Source organism: Corvus kubaryi, unplaced genomic scaffold (assembly GCF_017639235.1).
Source record: "Corvus kubaryi isolate FWS band 111438036 unplaced genomic scaffold, C.kubaryi_AGA036_p1.0 37308, whole genome shotgun sequence".
NCBI lineage: Eukaryota > Metazoa > Chordata > Aves > Passeriformes > Corvidae > Corvus > Corvus kubaryi.
The window spans coordinates 14418846-14439601 of NW_024581096.1; the positions used below are offsets into that span (position 1 = coordinate 14418846).

General features: G+C 57.1%; 2 protein-coding genes across 11 annotated transcripts in view; both read left to right on the forward strand.

The window, feature by feature from the left end:
• The window catches only part of FAM214B (family with sequence similarity 214 member B), a 38848-nt gene extending 18503 nt beyond the window's left edge, over positions 1-20345 (forward strand). For 5 of the 10 annotated variants that reach the window (XM_042028659.1, XM_042028667.1, XM_042028660.1 and 2 more), the window contains 9 exons: positions 10829-10921; positions 11519-11720; positions 13354-14623; positions 16164-16222; positions 16529-16625; positions 17054-17212; positions 17586-17654; positions 18119-18324; positions 18548-20345. In XM_042028659.1, coding sequence (XP_041884593.1) covers positions 13520-14623; positions 16164-16222; positions 16529-16625; positions 17054-17212; positions 17586-17654; positions 18119-18324; positions 18548-18701 — 1848 coding nt within the window. In that variant the 5' untranslated portion in view covers positions 10829-10921; positions 11519-11720; positions 13354-13519 and the 3' untranslated portion in view covers positions 18702-20345. Of the gene's footprint in view, positions 1-2135; positions 2147-2210; positions 6001-6032; positions 6897-8584; positions 8650-10828; positions 10922-11518; positions 11721-13353; positions 14624-16163; positions 16223-16528; positions 16626-17053; positions 17213-17585; positions 17655-18118; positions 18325-18547 lie in introns of those variants that run through there. The other 5 variants (XM_042028663.1, XM_042028661.1, XM_042028664.1 and 2 more) reach the window with 5 other exon arrangements.
• A 133-nt stretch (positions 20346-20478) lies between these two features.
• STOML2 (stomatin like 2) overlaps positions 20479-20756 on the forward strand; it is a 7663-nt gene continuing 7385 nt past the window's right edge. Inside the window, exon 1 of the mRNA XM_042028670.1 lies at positions 20479-20582. Within this exon, the coding sequence (XP_041884604.1) occupies positions 20532-20582 (51 nt within the window). The 5' untranslated portion in view covers positions 20479-20531. The remainder of the gene's footprint in view (positions 20583-20756) is intronic.

Here is a 20756-nt window from a genome sequence, read left to right on the forward strand (position 1 = left end):
GGGAATGGGTTTGCCTGGAAGGCAGCCTCAGAGCCTGGAGGAAGCCCTCCCCTAGCATTGCTCCTTATCTTGGCAGTGCTGGCACAGAACAGCACTCCCAGCCTGCCTCTCTGCCCCTTCTCCCGACAATGGACTTGAGCCAGCAGTGTCACCTCTGCCCCTCTGGCTGCTGGGTGCTGCAGGGGGCAAGGGTTCTGGCATGGCCAGGCCAGGCTCCCTGCCCAGTCTGCTGCCTTGCAGAGTCCATGTCATTGCCCATGTTGCACATACACACTCTCACACACTCTCTTCATACACGGGGCTGTGGCAGAGATGAGTTAGTCAGGAGGGGGTGAATCACAGGGGAATGAGTCAGTGGGAAGCAGAAGGCGGGTCCAGGACAGGGCCTTCAGGGAGCCCAAGGGTCTGGCAGCTCGTGCTGAGCCCCTGGGAGATGGGCTGAGGGTGCCAGAGGGGAGCTGGGAAAGCTGCAGGGTTTAGCAGGTGGAGGCAATGCCTGTGCCTCGGGAACAGGCCAGGATCTTAGCTACATGCTGAATTCCAGCTGTGAGTATGTTGCTGTCCTGGAAAGGCTTGGGGCATTTGTGGTGCTGAGGCTTTCCCAAAGAGGAGCACTGCAAGGGAGCAGTCTGGGGACCAGGTATGCCTGCCTCCAGTGAATGGGGTGGATCTTCATCCCCACGCAGGCAGTGGGGTGTCCAGCCAGTTCAGGCAAGCTGAGCAGTTCTCTATCAGATCCTGCCCAATTGTCTGAGAAAGAAGATGCAGGATGGAAAAATGAGTGATACTTTCTGGGACAGAGAATGATAAATAGCTCTGGATTGAGTGAAGACAGCATGAAGGAAGAGCTGGGATGTAGATAATACACTGGAGATTTGGGGACATGGTTAGTTGTTGGCTCCAAAACCTCTTGTGTGACCTGGGCTCTGCTGCAGACCCTTGAGGGTATTGCAGGGGTCCCAGATGGCTGCTTCCCTCAGTGAGGGACCTGCTCTGGGCTGTTGACTTTCCATCTAGCACAGCTGGTCTCTGCTGAGTTGGATTCCTAATTGTCCTGCTCATCACTCCTGAAGACAGGTCCCTCGTGGGCATGGTGGAGGCAGCTTTGGTATCAGAGCTACAGTAGCACAACCAAAGCTCTCTGTGTCTAGGGCCAAACTTCTTGGAGCAGGTACTTGGGAATTCTCTCTTGGAATAACATAGGTGTATTGCAGCAGGCACTGGTATTGCTACCAACCAGAGCAAGGATCGGAGGATACTTGAATAAATCAGCCCCCGCTGATCTCAGTGTTGAGGTGAGTCTCTTTTTTCAACACCCCCAAGGTATGCAGGTGCAGGTACCTCCCGTCCTTCCTGGTGGCACCCTTGGCTGGGCAGGATGGAGCCCAGCAGGCTCCAACAGTCTGCAGAGATGAGATGGAGCTCTGGCTTCTTGTGTGCTGCAGTGGGCAGAGGCTGAGAGTGGTGGGCTTGTGCCGCCTGGGAGAGGGAAGGCAGCGAAGGAGGCTCTTGCTGCTGCTGCAAACTGTGGGTTTGCAGTGAAGCTGCAGCTTGGCTCTCTTGAGAAGTGCCCAGGGGGAGGATGAGAAGCAGTGGCACACAAGGGAAGTTCCAATTAGATGTTAGGAAAAATATTTCTCTGCAAGGCAGTTAGGCTTTGGAGTAGGGCCCAGAGAAGGGAGGCAGTTTCCACACTTGGTGACTTTCAGCTCCTGGCATGGGCAAACCATTGCTTGAACTTGGCTCTGCTGTTAGCACGATTGGACCCAAACCCTCTGAGGTCCCTTCCCACTGTTGTTCCTCAGTTCTGCAGTTCTCAGGTTGCTTGGCTATGTCACATGTTATGGACTATTGGATTGGCCAGCTTGAAGGCACATGGAGGGCTTGGGGTCTTGTTCTGTCTGTCCCCTTCTCACTTGGACTCACCTGTATGGTATTAGCAGTGGTGGGAGATGGAGGCACTGCCTTAGGAGTGTTGCTCAGCTCATTCACTTGCCCCAGTCTCCCTTAGCTGGAGCACACATCTCTCTGGAATTCTGCATTATTTCCTCTCCACATGAGCACAAGAAGCCAGTGGGCAGTGAAGCACAGGATGTAAAGCATCCTCCTTGCTCTGCTGGAAGCACAGGGTATGTAGGGGGTGCTGGTGTTTTTGGAAGGCTCCTGAGGAGGCTGGCCTCCAGCCCTCCAGATGGAAGGTTTATCTTCCCCATGATGCCTGTCCCAGAGATAGTGGCGATTGGAAGGGAAATCACTGGTAGCTTTTTTAAAGGTTCCAGCTGTTTGACCATCCTCAGCAGATGGATGCTGAGATGAGCCCAAAGGACTGTCTGGAAAGAATTATTTGCTCACAGTATTTTCTGTTTCTTTGCCAGCCTTTTATTCTCATGGCTGCTCTTTTCCTGGTCCTGTCCTTCTGCAAGGCTAGCTGCTGGCAGTCTTATGAGTCTTGTCTTCAGGAACAACTTCACTCTGCGATTTATTGTGTCTCCGAGCTTTGACCTGGTATCTAATGCTGCAGAAGCCCATGTCTGGTGTGTAAGTGTTCAGAGGGTGTTTACAGTGTTTGGCCCATCCTGTCTGCAAGAGTAATGAACCAGAGCAAAGGGGTCTGCTTATAGCCATGGTGCCTGGGTTAAGCTGACCTGCAGCAGTAGCTACATATGCTTTCTTGTTTGGCAGAGGCTGGGTGGATGTCCAGGCTCCCTTTATGTAGGTTTTCAAGGTCTAGAACATTCTCATAAACCTGTGTTAGTCCCCAGATCCCTTCTGAAGTTGCTCCTTTCAGTCTTTCCCTCAGGCTTGTTGACACTGGGCTGCCATTGCCCTGTGTGCTCTGCTCTCCCTTCCTTGGCAGTCCACTCAATACTGCTCTGGGCATGCTTGCTTTAGTTGGATGTCCCTGTCACAGCACCCCCTGTGCATCAGGAGCAGCAGGATCTGGTGGCTTGGGCCTGAGGTTTGTTCCCAGCTGCGGGAACAAGTGCTGTGTGGCAGGGGATGAGCTGGTTTCTGGTAATCCAGGGAGAGCTCTTAGGCCTCTCACAGGCTCTGTCTCCTTAGGAGGGTCAGGTCTAGAAGGACATCTGTGTCCTCAGTGGCATGGATCAACCATCAGGTTGAAGGTGTTTTTGACCTAGTTGCCTCTGCTGTCTGTAGGACCCCAGGGGTGGTTCACTCTGTATGGACCAGGAGGTTTGCAGTTTCACAGGACATAATAGGAGCTGGACTGCATCTCCTGTGCTGCCTTTCATATGAATATGCCTACAGTCAGAATTCCAGTCCCTGCTACCCCCACATTTCCCTTCTTAGGGCCTTCTGCTCTCATGTGTTTGTCTTCATTATTAGTCATTCATTAATGACAGCTGTGACAACCTGTTCGTAATTCCAGCAGGGTGTTTCTCTCTCACTTTCAGTCCTACAGGAAAGAGAGGTTTTCCTTTTCTGTGACAAGATGCAGGACATTGAATTCATGGTGGAAATACTCCTTGCCTGCAGTAGCCCTGGTTGTGTCCATCTTCTTAAAATCAAAGATGGACAAAGCCTCACCCTTATGGCCCAAATACCTGCCCAGCACACGCCATCACTCTGGCCTGTGCTAGACTTGAGCCTTTCTAAATCGCAGCTGGAAAAGGATGGATTGGGTGGCTGTGCACAGCTCTCTGTGTGTGTGTGTGTGTGTGGTATCTCCTCCCCCTGTGCCACGTACATGTCTAGTACGGGGAGTGGAAAAGATGCTGAATGTCCCCACAGCTGCTGCAGCCTTATCTGCAGGCTGCAGCTTGGTAACCAAGCAGGAGGCCCGAGTGCCTGTGCTCAAGCACCTCCCTTGGAGGGCTCTTACAGTAAAAGGAAGTGTATTGCAAGAGGGCTTGCGGTGGGGAGGGGCAGTTCCCACGGGGCAAATGCTGCAGTGCACAATCCTTGCTGCCCTCCCCACTGCAGGCCATTTGCCTACTCTCTCTTCCAACGTGTAGCTTTGACACCCAGAGCTGATCAGAGCAATTCAGCATCCCTGGGATTTTCTCCACTGCCCTGAGGTGCCAGGTGACTGTTTGGAGCGGTAGGGAAAGGTGAAGGTGCCGTGGGTCTGTTGGGTGTCAGGTGCTCATCAGCTGAATGTGTGCAAGGAGGCTTGGACTTGGGGCTGTGGGTGTGTGGCAGTCGGGAATGGGAGGAGCCTGGGGTAAGTTAAGGTATGAACTGCAGCAATCAGGAGGCAACAGAGCACAGGTAAGAGCTACGGGCTTGCCTTGGGGGTTCATAGAAACCGGACAGGGTCTGATGGTGGTGGAGGATGGGGTGGGAATGAAGAGGAGCACACTTGTGGGGATACAGAGCCCAGGTGCCATGTGAAGGATGTGGGGAAGGGGCAGTATTGTGCATCTGGGTTTAGGCGGTGTGAATGGCTATGGGGCATCAGGGTACAGAAGGAGCTGACTTGGTAAGGAGGCTGTGAATGCCTGTGGCTGTATGCAGTGGTGACCAGAGGGAGAAGAAAGGAGATGGCAGAGCAGGGAGCAACAGAGGTCCTATCACCTGCTGATTTCTGTGCATATCTTCTCCCAGCTTGCAAAATGTCACCCCACTACCAGAGCTCCCTGTCAGAGGCTCCTGTTTCTGTGCTCAGCTAATAGTGCTGGAAAAGGGGCTGGGCTGTTCATGCTGGACACTGAGATCATGCTTCCCATGGTGCACAGTCCAGGAAAGGGAGCTGACAGGATGGGAGTTACTGTGTGATTGTCTTACCACTGGAGTTGAGTTAAACATGTTAGAGTATGGTTTGCAGGGCTTCTGATGCAGACACCATCTGCAGGGTATTATTCTTCCTCTTGGGAGATCAGATAAAAGGGACTCTTGGTGCTAACATTTGTACATCACTTAGAGTGGTGGGGGCCTCATCCAGATTGGGCCTGGGGAATGCCTCTCTTGGACAAGCATCCTTATTGAACTTGAAATGTGGCAGTGCATTGATGCCCTGGTCATGGCCAGAGACCTCAGGTGTCATGCAAGTGCAGACCAGAAGTGGTCCCTGCCCTTGGCCAGATCCCACTTGCCTTCTCAAAGCCATTCTGTGACTGGCTCACAGGCATGTGACTTGGTAATCACACAGTGGAAAATTTTCCATTGGTTTCAGTTGGCACCAGGGTCTGGACTGGAGCAGCCAGTCCGTGTAGTCATCCAGTGGCTGAGGTCCTCCACGCTCGTCCCTCAGGCCACCACCCCTGGAGAGGGACAGGAGGGCTGGAAGGGAGCTGGCTGACATGTCCCTGTGCTTGGGTGGCCAGGGGCTTGATTTCACATTCTTTGTTGCCTCAGGGTGACTGCTGAGGCCACTGTGCTTGCCCCAAGTCCAACGCCATGGGGGTCCCCAAGGCTTGCAGGCGAGGTGCTGGCTGCACCTTCTGTGCAGCAGCTACCCCGAGGTGAAAAGACATAGCTTTTTGTGAAGTGGAGCCAGCACAGAGGAATTTGCTGCTAGTGGACAGCTGTTGTCCTGGGCCTGGCCCGTGTCCTCCAGCACTTCTCACCCAGCACTGCCTCGGGAAGGGGAATGGGAGCTGCCCACCCTCGACTCCCTGTGCCGGGCAAGTGGGTGCCACCTCGGGCTAATGGGGGTGAATAGCTGCGGTGGAGCCTAGCAGCATCCTGCTGCCTCTGCAGGGATCCTCTTGGGCAGCGGAGAGTTTTCCCCACCCCCAGCTCTGCCGCTGCCTCTTTGTTTTCTGGCAGAAGCCTCTGTGCCTTTTCATTGCCGTTGAGGCGCCGAGCAGGAGCCTACATGTGCCGTGTGTGCGTCTCGCCGGGAATGTGATGCGGGCTGGGAATCCTGCCGGGCCAGGCATCTCCCCTGCAGGGCAGCGGGGGCCAAACAGCAGCTTCAGGGGTCTCCTTTCCAGGGGATTGTTCCTCCGGTCGAGTAAGGCTTCGAGGCAGCTGGTCTCCTCCACAAAACCCTCTCTTGCATTGGCAGCACTTCTGCACCTTGCCACAAGTAGAGTAAGTTGGATGGGAAGGGGCTGGTCCTCAGCTGGGCACTCGGGCTCTCTGCTGTGGTCCCCCCTCGCTCCCGCTGGGAAAGCACCTGAGATTAAAGCAGCGCCAAAGGCTATGGAGCTGGATACAGCGGTGGCTGAGGATTGCTTGTGCTGCGCCTGCCTCTCCATGCATTTGATCTCTCGACTTCCAGCGGGGACTGAATTCCTGTGCTGGATTCTGGGCTCGGCTCTTGTGAAAGGATCCAATTATTTTAGAGCTTTGAGCATCTCCATTTGCTGCCCATATTTGCGGCGCGCTGGCTGGAATTCCAAGTGATTAACGTGGCTGTGACATCCCTCCTAGGGGTGTTATCTTTGCTCGCTGTCCCCCACCGCCCCCCTCTTCCTCCTCCGGCAGCGAGCGAGCGAGACAGGCAGGCAGAGACAAAGGTCTGTCCTCAACCTGGGCTGTCCTCCCCGTAAGCGGCTGCTGCATGGGATTTCCCTGCCCTGCCTGCTGCAGGTTTCCTGGGCTCCCGGTCGAACACTGGAGCTGGGCAGCCGTGGGCTGTATCGCAGAGGTTTGAACCTGCTGGGCTGGGTGGGCAGAGGGTGCTGCCGGCTTTGGAGAGCTGCCCGATTGTCCTGCCGGATTTTAAGCTGCTTTTCATTCTTTGACTGCGCTTTCCTGGGAAGAGGGGCAGCCGTGCGTGGAGGCGAGGTTGGCGAGGAGGGGGTTGGACGTGGGGGAAAGCTTTACACAGGTGACTGTCGCATAGTGGGATCTGCCTGCAGACCCTGTAAGCCCCCCTTCCCAGCCGCAGGCTATTGTCAGCGTCGCCGTCTGCAGGCCAGGCACCTGGGAAAGGTGTGCGGAGGCGGTCCGTGCCAGGACGAGGGGCAGCAGAGGGAGAAGGGGTAAGTCACTGGGCTGGGAGCTCTGCTCCGGCTCCCCCAGCTCCCAGGAGAGGTTTCATTGTGTTATCCTGACTTGGCCGAGCGGAAGGGCTCAGTCCCTGCGGCACCTGCGTGTGGTGCTGGGGCTGGGGAGGCATTGCATGTCGCTGGGCAGACCTCAGCCCTTGAGGAGGCTGCTGCAGCCTGGAGCCCCAGCAAGATGTACTGCAGAGAGGGCTGCTCTGTCCCCGGGGGCTTCTGCACCCCGTCAGTGCCGCCTCCCGCGGGATGGGAGGGAGCAGCAGCACCTCACGGACACGGTGCTGCGGGCACAGGGAGGTGTCGTGTCTCTCTCTCTCTGTAGAAGCTGTGTCTGGTGGTTTCTAGGAGCTTGCACTCCTGACATGGACATTAGATACCTCTTGCCCAATCCTTCCCCTCCGGGCTCAGGCTTCCTCTCCATTCCTAGCAGGGGCTAGCACTGAGCGAGGCTCTGCAGCTGCATAAATCTGGCATGGCAGGAGGCCTCCTGAGGACCCTCGAGAGCAGCACTTGCCCTTGCAGTGGGGCAAGGAAGCTCCCTCCCTCTGTTTCCACTCCCCCTCCCTCTCCTTCTTCCTCCCTCTTGTTTCCACAAAGTGTCAGCTCCTTCCTCCACAGCCTGAATTTCAGGATAGTGCCAGAGCCATGGCCAGTGGTCATCTTTCCCTTCAAGCATAGTTTGTTCCTCTAGCATCTCACTAGTCAGCTTCTCCCTGGGATTGCCACCTCTGCTACGGTGCTGGAGGTACTCCCCAGCCTCACGTGTCTGTCTCTCTCCTGATGGTGAGATGCCTGATCTGTCAGACTGTGCAGGAACCCTTCTCTGGTGGCAGCATTGCTGTTAGTGCTGCCATCCTTCAGGGTTGTGACGGAAACTTTCTGCCTGCTGGCACTTTGCAAGCTCTGCTCTTAGCCTGTGCCAGGGAGCTCCTGGGTTTGTGCTCACCACTGGTTAGATTTCCTTCTTTCTCCTTGGGTTCAGATAGGACCTGTGGAGCTGTGATTTATCCTCCAGACAGTCTGTTTCCAGCAGTTTCTGTTGCCTCTTCTCTTGCCTTGTGCTCTGTTCATTCTAAGGATTATTTGCCCTCTGGTAATGATGGCCCTTTTCTTTCCTGGCTGTGTGGTTCCTGCTTCACCCCCAGTGAGGCCACCAGAGTCTCTCCGTAGCACTTCCCAGGAAAGGGAGCAGGAGAGAAGAAGGCAGCAAGAGCCACTTAGGGGTTGGTTTGGGGGATTTTTGTGGTCTAAATTGTGCAAAGACCTCTCTTGGCCCTGCCAGCCCCCAGGCTGGTGCTCTGTCCCAGGCAGCAGTGCTCAAGTCAAAGCCTCTTGTCCACTGGCCATGTGTCCCTTCTGACTTGCTGGCAGTGCTGCTCTGGGAAGCCACTGGATCCCCCCTGAATGAGTGTGGCAACTTTGGGCACAGCTCTTGCTCTCTTCCTTGCACTGGTGCTGTGCAGCCATCCCTGCCAGGCTCCCAAGGGTTCTGCCTCATGACAGATACCTCCCTGCTCCACACTCATGCCGCTTCCTCTCTGGCTGGCGCAGTACAGCTCGAACAGCAACAGATCCTTTTGCAGGCTGCAGCCCGGCATGTGGCACTGCTGCTGCATTGCCCAGCCAGGAACCCGTCCTCACTCGCCATCCTGCTCTGTTTCCTCCAGACTGAGACCATGGTCTGTTAATCCTGGCTTCCCCCTGGATGTGCTAATAGCAATGGAACCAGCAGGTAAGCCAAGTCCCTGACCCAACCGCACCAGGCCTGGCTGTGTTATTCCATGTCAGGCTCTGGTGGTTCAGCGTCCCCAAGGAACACAGCCTTTCTGCCCCAGTGCCTGGGACACGCTCCCTCTCTGCAGGTCCTTTGGCACTGGGTATCTCTTGGGTGATGAAGCGTGGTGCCCTTCCCCAGGCAAAGAAATAGAGGAAAGCTGTGCCTGGCATAGCTCCAGATCCAGGTGCTGGGAGATCTTGGCAAAAGCACAGGGCCCTGCCTGTTTTCTGAGCAATGAGTAGCCTTGGCAGGAGCGGGGCAGAGAGTAGAAGAGCTCTGCCTAGGCTTCCCTCAAGAGGGAAATCTTTTTGAGTCCTGTCTTAGAGCACCAGCATGGGCTGAAACATTGTCAAAAAAAATGAGCATCACGTGGGCTTAGGAGGGACCAAACCCTTGGTCCAGGCACACGGAGCCCCATGTGCTGTGTCCAGGGGCTGGTACCTGTGCTGCTCAGCTGAGCTGGTGAGGCCCTGGGCCTGGCTCTGTCCCATCCATGTGGCCAGAAGTAGGGCTCTGGCAATGCCTGTCTCAAGGGGAAGAGAAGGCAGAGGTGACCAGGTGCTTTCTCCCTGTCCCCTGGACTGCAGGAGGCTGTGGTCCCAGGATTGCTGTCCTGCTCTGGGGGAGGTAGTGGACTCCCGTAGTGCTGTCAGAGGCTGAGCTCTACTGTGAGCAGGATGGGCTCTCAGCAGGGAGGAACTGCCCTGGGAGGCACTTGGCACTGCCAAGAGAACCTCCCTGGGACACAGCTCCTTGCATCTCAAAGGGGGTGAGAAGCAGTGCTATGCCCCAGCTGATCCCCATCCCAGGCTGATGGGCATTCCTCCAGAAGGATGTTCAAGGAGATCCTAGGGTCTACTTGGAGACACTTTGGGTGACACTTTCCTGTCCCCACCATGGGTTTGGCATTTCCAGCATGATGCTCCAAGCAACAGTATCTGGGCTGGCAAAAGATGGTGCAGCCCCTTGTTCTAGCTGTGTGTTCTATTGGCTGGTGCTGGCAGCACCTGAGGACTGGTGCTGAGAGCTCAGCTGGGATGGATTTCTGGTGTTAGCAGGTCAGCCTGTCCCGATACATCCATTCTTGTGAAAGGTAGCTGCTGCTGGGGAGAAAATGGCTGTGACTTCAGAGGGACACAGGGAAGAGAATGAAAGGATGCGGGTGAAACTGTGTGTTTGTTCTGGCAAGGACACATGCTTTCTTCCACTGAACCAGGCTGATTCTTGCTGTTGGTTGCTGATTTTGCTTCCCAGGGGTTGATTGTGCCACACAAGTCATGGTACAAGTCTCCCTCAGGGATGGAGGAGGGAAACAGCAACCTTCCAGGCAGGCAGAGCACAGCATGCTACCACTTCAGCATCCACCCACAACTGTGGGCATTCACTTGCTTTCCTACCTGCTTTGGTGCAGGTCTCATATGGGAAGGAGCCAGGAGGAGCTGGTCTTTACAAAAAGCTTTTGTTGAGGTTTTGGACCTGTGGTTTGTTGTGCTGCAGCACTGATTTGCCCTGCTGCAAGTGCTCCTTGGGTGCTGTTGTGTTGAATCTCAACAGGTCCTGTTCTGGCTGGTTGCTGGCAGTGCCCTTCCCCAGCAGCGGCGGTGGCTTTTGAGCTGTCCAGCTCTCAGGGACTGGTCATGACAGCCTGTAATTACAAATCTTATTGGAAATGTAATGAAAGAACAGCCTGTTTTCTGGGTCAGGTGAGGTCAGGCAGCAAGCACAGCTGATGCTGGCTTCCCACATGCAAGCTGGGGGGATGCAGAATTTGCCAGACCGGGATGCCAGAAGGGGATTGCACTTGAGTGCTGCTGCCTCTGGCCCTGCTGTTTCCAGCCTTCAGAGCAGTACTCACTGCTGGCTTGGGGTGCCCAGACAGTGACTTCCCTCTGGATGGGTGCTGCAGTGAGCCCCTCTTTGAGGGATGCATGGGGAGGGAGGAGAGGAGGGCGTGACCCCCCGGGACAGGCACCGTTTCCTCCTTCAGCTGCAGGTCCCTGGGCTAGTGAAGCCCATGAGCTGCCTCTGCTGTAGAGGTGCTGAGGTTGCAGGTGCCCAAGGGCTCCTGCCCACTCTGAAGGTGTTGCACCATGAGCTGCTGCATGAGCTGACTCTCCTCCACGCCCTCTTCCAGGCATCAAAGCTGCAGTGCCCGTGGATTATGACCACAGGGGAGCTGTGTTGCATCCGCAAATCTCTGTTGTGCATCAAGGGCACATCTGAACAGGTGACTGCTGTGCACATGAAAGGATTGCTGTCTTTGTGCTGGGGAAAACTGGTGGGGGGCCATCGTGGCTCAGGGCTGTCAGTCTCCTCATTTCTGCCTTCCCTGAAAGGCATCTCTTATTGGAAGAAAACAATTCCAAGCTCTTCTCCTTATCTGTAGGGCCAGAAAGTGTCCTGTGCTGTGGGTGGAAGGGGGAGGAGGTGAAAATGAGACCAGGAGCTAGCTGGAAGCCCAGAGGTTGCTGCAGTGTCTTGGAAAGCAAGGCATGAAATGGTCGCCAGAAAAAAGAGGAATCTCTTCCTATGCGCAGGGTTTCATACAGGAAGGCATGCAAAAGGGATGTAAAATCAAGCCAGGTATGAGAGTTCACAGCTTAGCTTAAAATATTTGTGGTTCAAATGGAAATCAAGGTGTTAGCACTGCCTCAGGTGGCTGAGGTGTATGTGGCCCTTGATTTGGGAGGTTGGGAAAGGCTGAGCCTAAATGCTGCTTTCCCTGCCTGTGTGACCCTGCAGACAGGCAGCACCGTCCTGCCTTTCTCCCAGGAAGCATCTGAACCACCCCAGCCCTGCATCTCCCCCTTTTCCTTCCCCTCAGAGCCGCTGTGGACACTGAAGAGCTGGAGAGGACGTTGCAGAGGTTCGGAGGCACACCGTGATGGTGGGAGCCATTCCACGGCAGCCACGCCGCTTCTGGGGGGTGCCTGACTGGCAGGTGTCTTCAGCTAATTGTGCCAACGACCGCCTGCTGCAGGGCAGGGAGGTTAATCCGGAGCAAAGCAGGGTCCTGCTGCAGAGGGGTAAGTGAGGGGGACAGCCAGAACAGGCTGCAGTGTCGTGGTCTACACAGAGGGATTGAGGTTGGTGGGGATAACTGGACCAGCCCCACCCAGAGCCATTGCCCAGGACTTTGTCCTGATGACTTCTGAATATTTCCAAGGGTGAAGACTCCATCACCTCTCTAGGTAACTGGTTACAGTGCTTGGTCACAGTAAAAGAAAATGGTGTTTTCTGATATTCAGAGGGAACCTCTTATATATATATCTATATATATATCTCTATATATCTATATATATAGATAGATATATATATAGATGAGATCTCACTGAGCCTTCTCTTCTCCAGGCTGAACAGTCCCAGCTCTCACAGCCTTTCCTCGTAGGACAGATGCTCCTGTCCCTTAATCGTTTCTTAGGGTCCCTTTGTTGCACTCTCTCAGGTGTGGCCTCACCAGTGCTGAGCAAAGAGGGAGGATCAGTTCCCTCAACATGCTGTTAATGCTGTACCTGGTGCACTATTGTTTTTCTTTGCTGCAAGGGCACATTGCTGGCTCATGGACAACTTGGTGCCCACCAGGGCCTTCAGGGCCTTTTCTGTTGTGCTGCCTTCCAGCCAGTCAGCCCCCAACATATCCTGGTGCATGGTTATACCTTTTATCACTTCTTTTAAACAAAATTCCTGGTCTTGACCACCTTGGCCTTCCATTTTCCCATCCCCATCCCAGCAGGGTCAAAATAGCATATGCAGCCTCACTGTCCAGAGAGCCTTGATCAACTTGGAGAACCAATTTCCCTATTGCTCACTTGCCCCTAAGCCCTTGCTCCACAAGATCAGGCACAGCTGCAAGGACAGGCAAAAGTCAGAGCTGCCAGGATGGGCAGTTTTTCCTCAGTCTGCTGGTGACTTTTCCTGCATCTCCTCAGCTCTTGCAGCCATTTCAGTATTTTTCATGCCTGAAAAGAAACAACATATAGACAGGATTCTCACAGCCCTCCAGCTGGACTGAAAATCAAAAGTGGGGCACCAAGCAGCATGGAGGAGGGCAGGCCCTCAGAGCTGGCAGGAGTGGGTGGATGGTGACACTGGTACTTCCCAGCTGCTGACTGAGGTGCTGGAGGTGCCTGGTCCAAGCTGGAAGGGGTAATGGGGATGTTAGGCCAGGTTCCTGTCCTCAGCATGGGACTGACACCAGCCCTGCCTCATTCAGTGCACGTGGCTGGGACAGGTTGTCTTGGCCAGTGCTGGGAGATGTTGCTGCTGTTGCCCAAAGGGGTGATTACAGGCCTGAGCCCCTGGGACTGGTCTGACCTGCCTGACTCCTGTGCTCCACAACAGCACAAGCGTGTCCCTGGCAGAGGGCAGGCCTCTTCCTCCCTGCTTGTCCAGACTTGTCCCCAGGAGTCTCCTGCCTGTCTGGAGACCTCTCCTTGCCTGAGCTGGGAAGGAAGTGCTGAACGCGCAGGTGGGTGATGCCTCAGGGTTTCCCAGAAAGCCACACCAGCCTGGTTCCTCTTCCTGTCCCTGGAGAGGGAGGTTCAAGTGGGGCTGTGTTAGGAGCTGCCCATGTCCCAGTAGGTCCCTTGCAGCCAGAAGTCTGAATGAGGATGGGGGCTCCAGGCTGATCTTCATCCTTCTGCTTTCTTGTTTTTCCAGATGCTGTGCTGCAGAGCACCTCATAGTAGAGGGCTCACACAGAGATCGTGAGTGAGAGGGGATCCAGCTCCCACCCCCCTGCCCTTGCACCCTGACCTGTGGCACTTTACAGTCCCCCTCCTGCTGCCGCATGGGCTCCGCCCGGAGTCCCAGCAAGTGAGGCTCCATGCGGCACATCCACACAGAGACGTCCCTGCCCCCAGAGCGCAGCACGGACCCCAGCCTGTCCCGGCCCAGCGGGGAGACACCCTTGGAGCCTTCCTCGCAGTGCTGCACCCACCGCAGCATCCTCATGGGCTACAACGAGACAGAAATCAAGCGCCAGAAGGTTTACCAGGTGTCCATCTTCTCCCATCTCTCCAGCTCCTCTGAGAGCACAGAGCAGCGGGCAGGCACCCGGCCAGCTGTCAAGAGAGGATACCCTGAGCAGCGAACTCCGGAGGGGGGGCGAGATCCCAAACGAACTCACTGGGGTGACAGGGGGGTGGATGGGGGCCCTGGGCAGCCTTCCCTGGATGATGATGATACCTTTGAGGATGGTCTGCTGGTGGAGGAGCTCTCGCTCTGTGGCTCTGCCCAGCACTTCTCCCACAGTGGGCTGCGGGTGGTGGAGCACCGCTGTGAGGGCAGCCCTAGCCACAGCCCCAAGGCCAGCAGAGAAGACAAGTCACAGGATGTCTCCTCCTCCTCCTCTTCTTCCTTTTCCTCCTCCTCCTCCTCCTCGTCATCCTGGCCCCGGCACATTGCTTGCAGTACTTTGCACATGAGAGACAGTTGCCCTGTCTCATCAGGGGATCAGCCCATAGACTATGGAGAGAATGGGGAGCCAGCAAGTGGCCACAATGTACTTCACCTTGAATTGCACAGTATTGCACAAACAACCCAGTTGGACCCTGGTGGAAAGAGAGAGAAGCCAGGGAGCAGCCCAGCTTGCACCAGCAGGGCTAGCGGAGAAGTGGAAGGGCCAGTGATGGCCAATGGGTGCAGGGAGCCCCCCACTCCACAGACAGCACTCAGCCCCGAGCCCAGCAACCTGAGCTCCCAGGAGATGACGCCCTGTGGGAGCAGCCAGCTCAGCAGCACCTGCCCAGCCAAAAGGAAGTTGCTGCCTGCTGGCGAGGTTACGGCCGACTCCTGCTCTGAGGATGAGAGCCTGTCCCCACCAGCAAGGAAAAAGAGGGTCCTGCCATGCCATCCTGTGCCCACAGCCTGCCGCAGCACTGACGCCAAGGGAGCTCCGTTCTGGAATCACCTGCTTCCTGCAGCCAAGGTGAGCATTGCTCATGGGGGGAGGCAGCGAATGGTCTGGGGATGCCCAGCCCCACTGTGGCACCATGCCCCGAGCTGCAGTGCTGGTGTGAGCAAGGCAGCAGCTGACAGCCAGCCCTGGCACACATGGTCTGTTTTAACCAGCTCTTGACATCTTGTAGTCACTGGATACTCTGGATGCAACCAGCTTTTTCTCCTGGAGAGCCCTGCTTGGAGAGGAGACAACCTCCCCGCAGCAGTGAGAGCTGGACACATCGTGAAACCACATTTGGTGTCTCATGGCTTCCTGTTAAGCCATGATACAGCAGCAAGCTTGGGAAGAGTAGTTGGCCTCTACCTGCCTGATGAGGAGGAAGGCAGATGCATGGGATGGTTTGAACTCCTGGTCATGATGCCCATTAGAGCAAGTGTCTGGTGGCAGGCAGTGGGACTGGACATACTCTGACCAAGGAGCCCAGTGCTGTGTGTAGAGATGCCACTGGCTTTTCTGCCATTTTGGGGCGCCTGTGGCATGTCCCCAAGGTGCCACAAGGTCTTAGCAATGGGGCAGACCTCTGAGGTTTGCAGCCACCCTAGCAGCTCAGGAGCTGCCTGCAATTCCTCTTTTCTTACTCTGCTCCCTGCCCTTACCTGTCCTGCCAGCTGAGGCTGCAGCAGGCTCAGGCCAGACCTGGCATGCTCTTCTTTTTCTCTGGGGCATCCCATGGTGTGGGGACACACAGGAACTGATGTCAGAGCTATGCTGGCTTCTTGCTGCATGGAGCTGAGACACGCCATCCATGGGGCACAGCTCAATCCCTGCCAGCCTTTTTCATGACTGTCCCTCAGCCCAGCTGCTGCCAGCACTGTCCTTGCAGAGTGAAGCCCTCCAGCAGCTTCCCTGGGTTTTCCCGCCCGGTCATGCCAGCCAGCTTCATCATCCTTTTGTGTTGTGCTGCCCTTTGTGTGGCTTCCAGAAGGGAAAACCCCTGAAAAGAGGACATCTTTAAAAGGAGGCTGCAGTGTGGCTGTGGCTTTAACCCCCCACCCCACAGCTGTAGGATCCTAGCTGTGGGTAGCGATGGGAAACGCACCCCTCTGCCTGGTGGCACTGCTGAGGACTTTGCATGAATCACCAGGGGACAAAACTTTTCCCAGGCTGGTCAGGGAGCATCCTTGTAGGTGTCCCAATCCCTGGGAGGTGCAAGGGGGTGTCACTGCATGGCTCTGTCTACAGGTGTCTTTCACTGGAGCTGCTCCTGAGACCTGCTTTGTAGAGCGGGAATAGTGTGTTGTACCCTTGGGTACCAACACCCTCATTCCCAGCTGAGCCACTTTGGGGTTTGGGCAGCCCTACGTCCCCACCAGACACCCCAGTCCTTGTGCTACCCTGCTGGCCACCCCTGCAGAGGCTGCTGATGGCTGCCCATGGACTGGAGCCTGTTCATCTGCTGGGACACCCATGGGAATGTGGGGCAGGGCAAGGGGCGATGGCCCCTCCCAGGGGTGCACGGGCCCTGGTTGCTGCCCTAACAGAGTTCTCCATTTTGTGTCCCCTCCAGAGCTCTGCAGACTGCACGGCGGTTGGGAGGAGGCTGAAGAGTGGGCTGCGCCTCAAATCGTGAGTGTCCTGGCAGCCCCATGGGATGGACATGAGGGCTCAGGGTGCCTGCCCACCCCAGTACCCTGCAGCCCAATGGGAGGTTCAGGATGGGTCAAGTCCTCTTCCCTGCCCTGGCCCAGGTATCTCCCCTCTTGGACACCACAGACTGGGGGGGTTTTTTCTTCCCATGGGATGTAGGAAAGTGGGTTCAACCTCCAGCAAAGGTATAGGGGACCTGGAGAGGGATCCACATTCCCAGGGACATGAACAACCCAGGGCTGCGTGCTCTTCAGTCCAACACCAGTCTTCTCTCCTCACTCCCAGGCGACATCTCCGGACCAGCCTCCGGAGGGGCACCAGGTCTCCCACAGTGCCCTGGGCCACCACCACTGTCAGCCATGCTCTGCTGGGCAACTTTGAGGTAACAGCGCCCACCTGCTGGGGGGAGGTGGGTCCTGGGGGCTCCACACAGGGCTAGCAATGGGTGTGAGAGGCTGAACCTGATGGGAGCCCTGGTGTGGGGCCAGGCTGCTTGTCCCCAAAAGGCCTGCCGTGCAGTGGCAACCACACAGCCACCAGCAGCATGGCTCAGCCAGCAGATCCTTGGGTGGAACCTGCTCAGATGGCTGCTGTGAGGCTGAGCCAAGGTACTCTCACAGCTTCTCCCTGTTAGATGGTTGGTGTTATCTCACCAGTTCAGGGAGTGTCTGTCTTAGAGCGAGGTCTCTGGGCACATGAGGGCAAGCAGTCACTTGGGTGCAGTGAAGATGGGGATGACTTCACCTGGAGCATTGAGGCAGGGGGTGGGGCTGGTGTTTGAGGTTCCCTAACACTTCCTTCCCCTCTCAGGAGTCCATCCTGAAAGGGCGCTTTGCACCATCGGGGAGGATCGAGGGCTTCACAGCAGAGATCGGTGCCAGTGGCTCGTACTGTCCCCAGCATGTCACCCTGCCCGTCGACGTCACCTACTTCGACATCTCTGAACACAGCGCGCCCTCGCCTTTCCTGGTACATGGATGTGGGGGAGGGGGGCTGTACCCCGGCACCCTGGCGCAGCCCCTCGCTCTAGAGGGTGGCTCAAGCAACCACCTGCTTGTGGAGGTGGATGGCTGTGCCAGGGGCAATCTTTAACCCAAAAAGCCAAACGGGAAACAAGGGGGAACATACACAGGCCCAGCTGCTTCATGGTTGTCATTGTCATCACCTCTCTTGTCACCACCTCTCTGTTGCTGCTCCTGGTTTGGAGAGGAACTGAGCTGGGGGTCTTCTTGCTGACTTGTGCCAGGTGTTCCCAGCGAGGGAGTCTCAGGCCCATGCTGGTTCCCAGCTGGGCTCTCCCTCGGCTTTCTCCCTCTCTCACATGCTGTTTATTTTGCCCCAGGGAGTGATTGACTTGGAGGCCTTGGGAAAGAAGGGTTACAGTGTCCCCAAAGCTGGAACCATCCAAGTGGTGAGTCATTCCCTGGCCTGCAGTAGCAGTGTGGGGGTGGGGCTGGGTGGGCTCTGTTTGCCCTGCTGGGGTGGGTATGCTCCATTATGTTGTTAGGCAGGGCAGCAGCTGGAAGGCTTGTCTTCTGCAGAGGGGTTACATGGCCACCAAGACAGCACAGCAGAGGGGAGTACAGGGTACCTGGGATGCTGGCAGGGAGACAAGGTGATGGGAGAATCAGGGAAAGAAGAGGTTGGTGAGGGTTTTTGGCAGGAAAGTGTGCATGTGCAGTGGGAATGGGATGTGATGCAAGGGGAGCAAACGTGTGAAGGTGGGTGTAAAGGACTGACCTGTGACACTCAGGCTAAGCCCTCTGGGACTGGTGTGAGGCTTTCTGGATCCTTTGACCAGCAGCTTCTGCTCCCAGATGCCCCATCTCTGCCCTGCATTCCTCCCAGTCTCACTCTCTACCCCTCTGCCCCCAGACCTTATTTAACCCCAACAAGACTGTGGTGAAGATGTTCTTGGTGACGTACGACTTCCAGGACATGCCAGCCAACCACATGACCTTCCTACGCCATCGCATCTTCCTGGTGCCCGTGGGGGAGGAGGAGGGGTCCACAGTGGCCCCCAGTGACCCACTGGGCACCAGCCCACCCCGCAGGGTTCTCTGCTACCTGATGCATCTAAGGTAAAGCATGCCAGGAGGGGTGGGCACCTGCCCCAAGGCCACCCCTGTGCTCCTCTCCAACATGTCCCAAGCCTGCAAGACTGGAGGAGGGACTGGGGAGGAGCAGGGACCAGCTGCTCCTTGACCAGGGGCCAAAGTAGCCAAGGGGGTTGTGCCCTCACTGAGGATGCCCTGCCCTTGCTTGGGAGCCTGAGGTCCCTCTGCCTTGATCGTCTTCACACAGGTTTCACAGTTCCAAGTCGGGGAAGATCTACCTTCATGACGACATTCGGCTGCTTTTCTCCCGCAAGTCGATCGAAGTGGATTCAGGGATCCCCTACGAACTGAAATCCTTCACAGAGATGCCCAGGCACCCCTGCTACTCACCCCGGGCCTGATCTTCTTCACCCCCCACCCCCCAAGGGCCGCTGGGGGAGCCTCCAGCCCAGCACTTAGGGGAGAGATGAGTAAAGGGGCAGCAAGCACTGCTTTGAGATATCCCCCACCCTCCTGACCAGCACGGACACCACGCTCTGCAGCAGGGCTGGGATCACCCCGGGGGCTTAACCAAGAGTGGCAGGGGCTGAGGAGCAGCCCTGGCACTCCAGGGACATGCCCAAGCCTTCTGCTGGCACTGCTCCCAGCTTGGAGACTGGGCTGTGGCCGAGGTGGGTGGGTGGGGAGTGAAGAGTTGGACTGGGGCTGTGGGTAAGACCAGCCACACTAGTCCCGGGTCTGGAAGCAGAAAATGTGGAAGAGTTTGTATTTATTAGTATTTATTGTTACTGGGAGTGCAGAGGAGGCTGGTGCAGAGGATCAGAGGTTCCGTGCTTGTTCTTCCCCCCAGCCCTGCCCCCACCAGGCTGCCTGTGTTGGGACAGGGCTGTGGGGACTGTGAGGGTGACTCGGGACAGGGACACCTCAGCCCATGGAAGGGAGAGTGACCCACTGTTCACCAGGGTGCAGCTCCCAGGCCAGGGCTGTGTTAAACACCCTGTGACAGGCTCAGCCTTGCTGGCACCCGCTATGCAGGGCCAGCCCAACTCAAAGCAGCTTGGGGAGGCCTGCACTTATCTTCTGGGTCTTTTAGGGCAAACCAAACCCCAAGAGGCCTGTGGCTGTCAAGGAAATGGCCACCGCCAGGTTCCTGAAGGTAAGAGACACAGCTGTCACGTGGATGGGGACCTGGGGCTCTTTGCAGGAGTATGGGGATAGCCCTCTGGGCAAGAGCCTCCAGAGCACGTGTGCTGTGGATCTGAGAAGATTGCCAAAAAAAAAAAAAGGAACCTTGCACTGTCAGTGGGTGGGGGGTGAATTCTATGAAGGAGGCAGCTTTGGGCAGGGTCTGCTGGCAGCGTGGTCAGGGGCTGGAGGATGGGCAGGAGCCCCAGCTTAGTTCCCTGGGAAGCAGGGAAGCAACAGAGGACATCAAATTCCAGGAGCTGGACTGGATTCTCAGGAGCAGGACTTCGGGGAATCCAGAGAGGGGCAGGGCTGAGGGCAAAACAAGCTTGCACATCCCGTGTCTGTATCACCCCTCTGCCCTCTGAGCGTCTCGGCAAGGCTCCCCCTGCCAGCCCAGGCTCTGGGGAGCCTCAGCCCCTCTCTCAGAGGGAAGAAGAGGGTGACAGGCCCGACCCCATCAACTCCCAGCCGTGGGGCTGCGACCCCAGTGCCGGGGCCTCGGTGTGGCCATGGGCCAGGAGTGGGGGGTGTGGGGTCGAGGTCCTGCTCTCCCCTGCCCGGGGGCGGCCAAGGGGCTCTGGCCCTGCTGCACTGAGAGGTGGAGGCCTGAACCCGCCCATACACTCACAGCGGGGGCCTGAATCCCCCAAACCGTGGATCTGAACCCCCCAAACACCGGGGGCCGCTCCTCCCCCTGCCCTGAGCAGTGGGTCCCGGGGGCCGCCATGACACCGGAGTCCCCTCGCCCCCCGGTCACCGGGCCTGCCCCTGTCGCCGTGGCCCTGTGGGCTCGCGAAAGCCGTGCCGGTACTTTTCGTGTTCTTTTTTAATTTAATAAACGTCCGTTTGGAGCTCCAGAACGAGCCCGGGGCTGCCGCTCCCAAGCAGAATCGCGGGGCGGGCGGGCGAGCGGAACCGGGGGCCGCGGCCGAAGGAGCCGGAGGGACCTATCCGGGTGGCGCACCCGGAAGCAGCGCGGCTGCAGGGGCCTTCCGGGCGTGAGGGAGAGGCGGCGGCGCCGAGCGGGACGGGCGGAGGGGGCGATGCTGTCGCGGGCGGGGATCCGGGCCCGGCCCGGCCTCGGGCTGCTGCAGGTGCGGGGAATCCAGCGGGGAGGGGCGGGGGAGGGAACGGGGAGAGCTCAGGGGGTGCCCACGTGGGGGAGGTCCGGGGTAGCGGGTGCTGGAGGGACCGGGAGAAGGGGGCTGGGCTGGGGGCACCGGGATAAGGGGGATGGTGTTGGGGGCCTGGGAGGTGCTGGGGGGGGG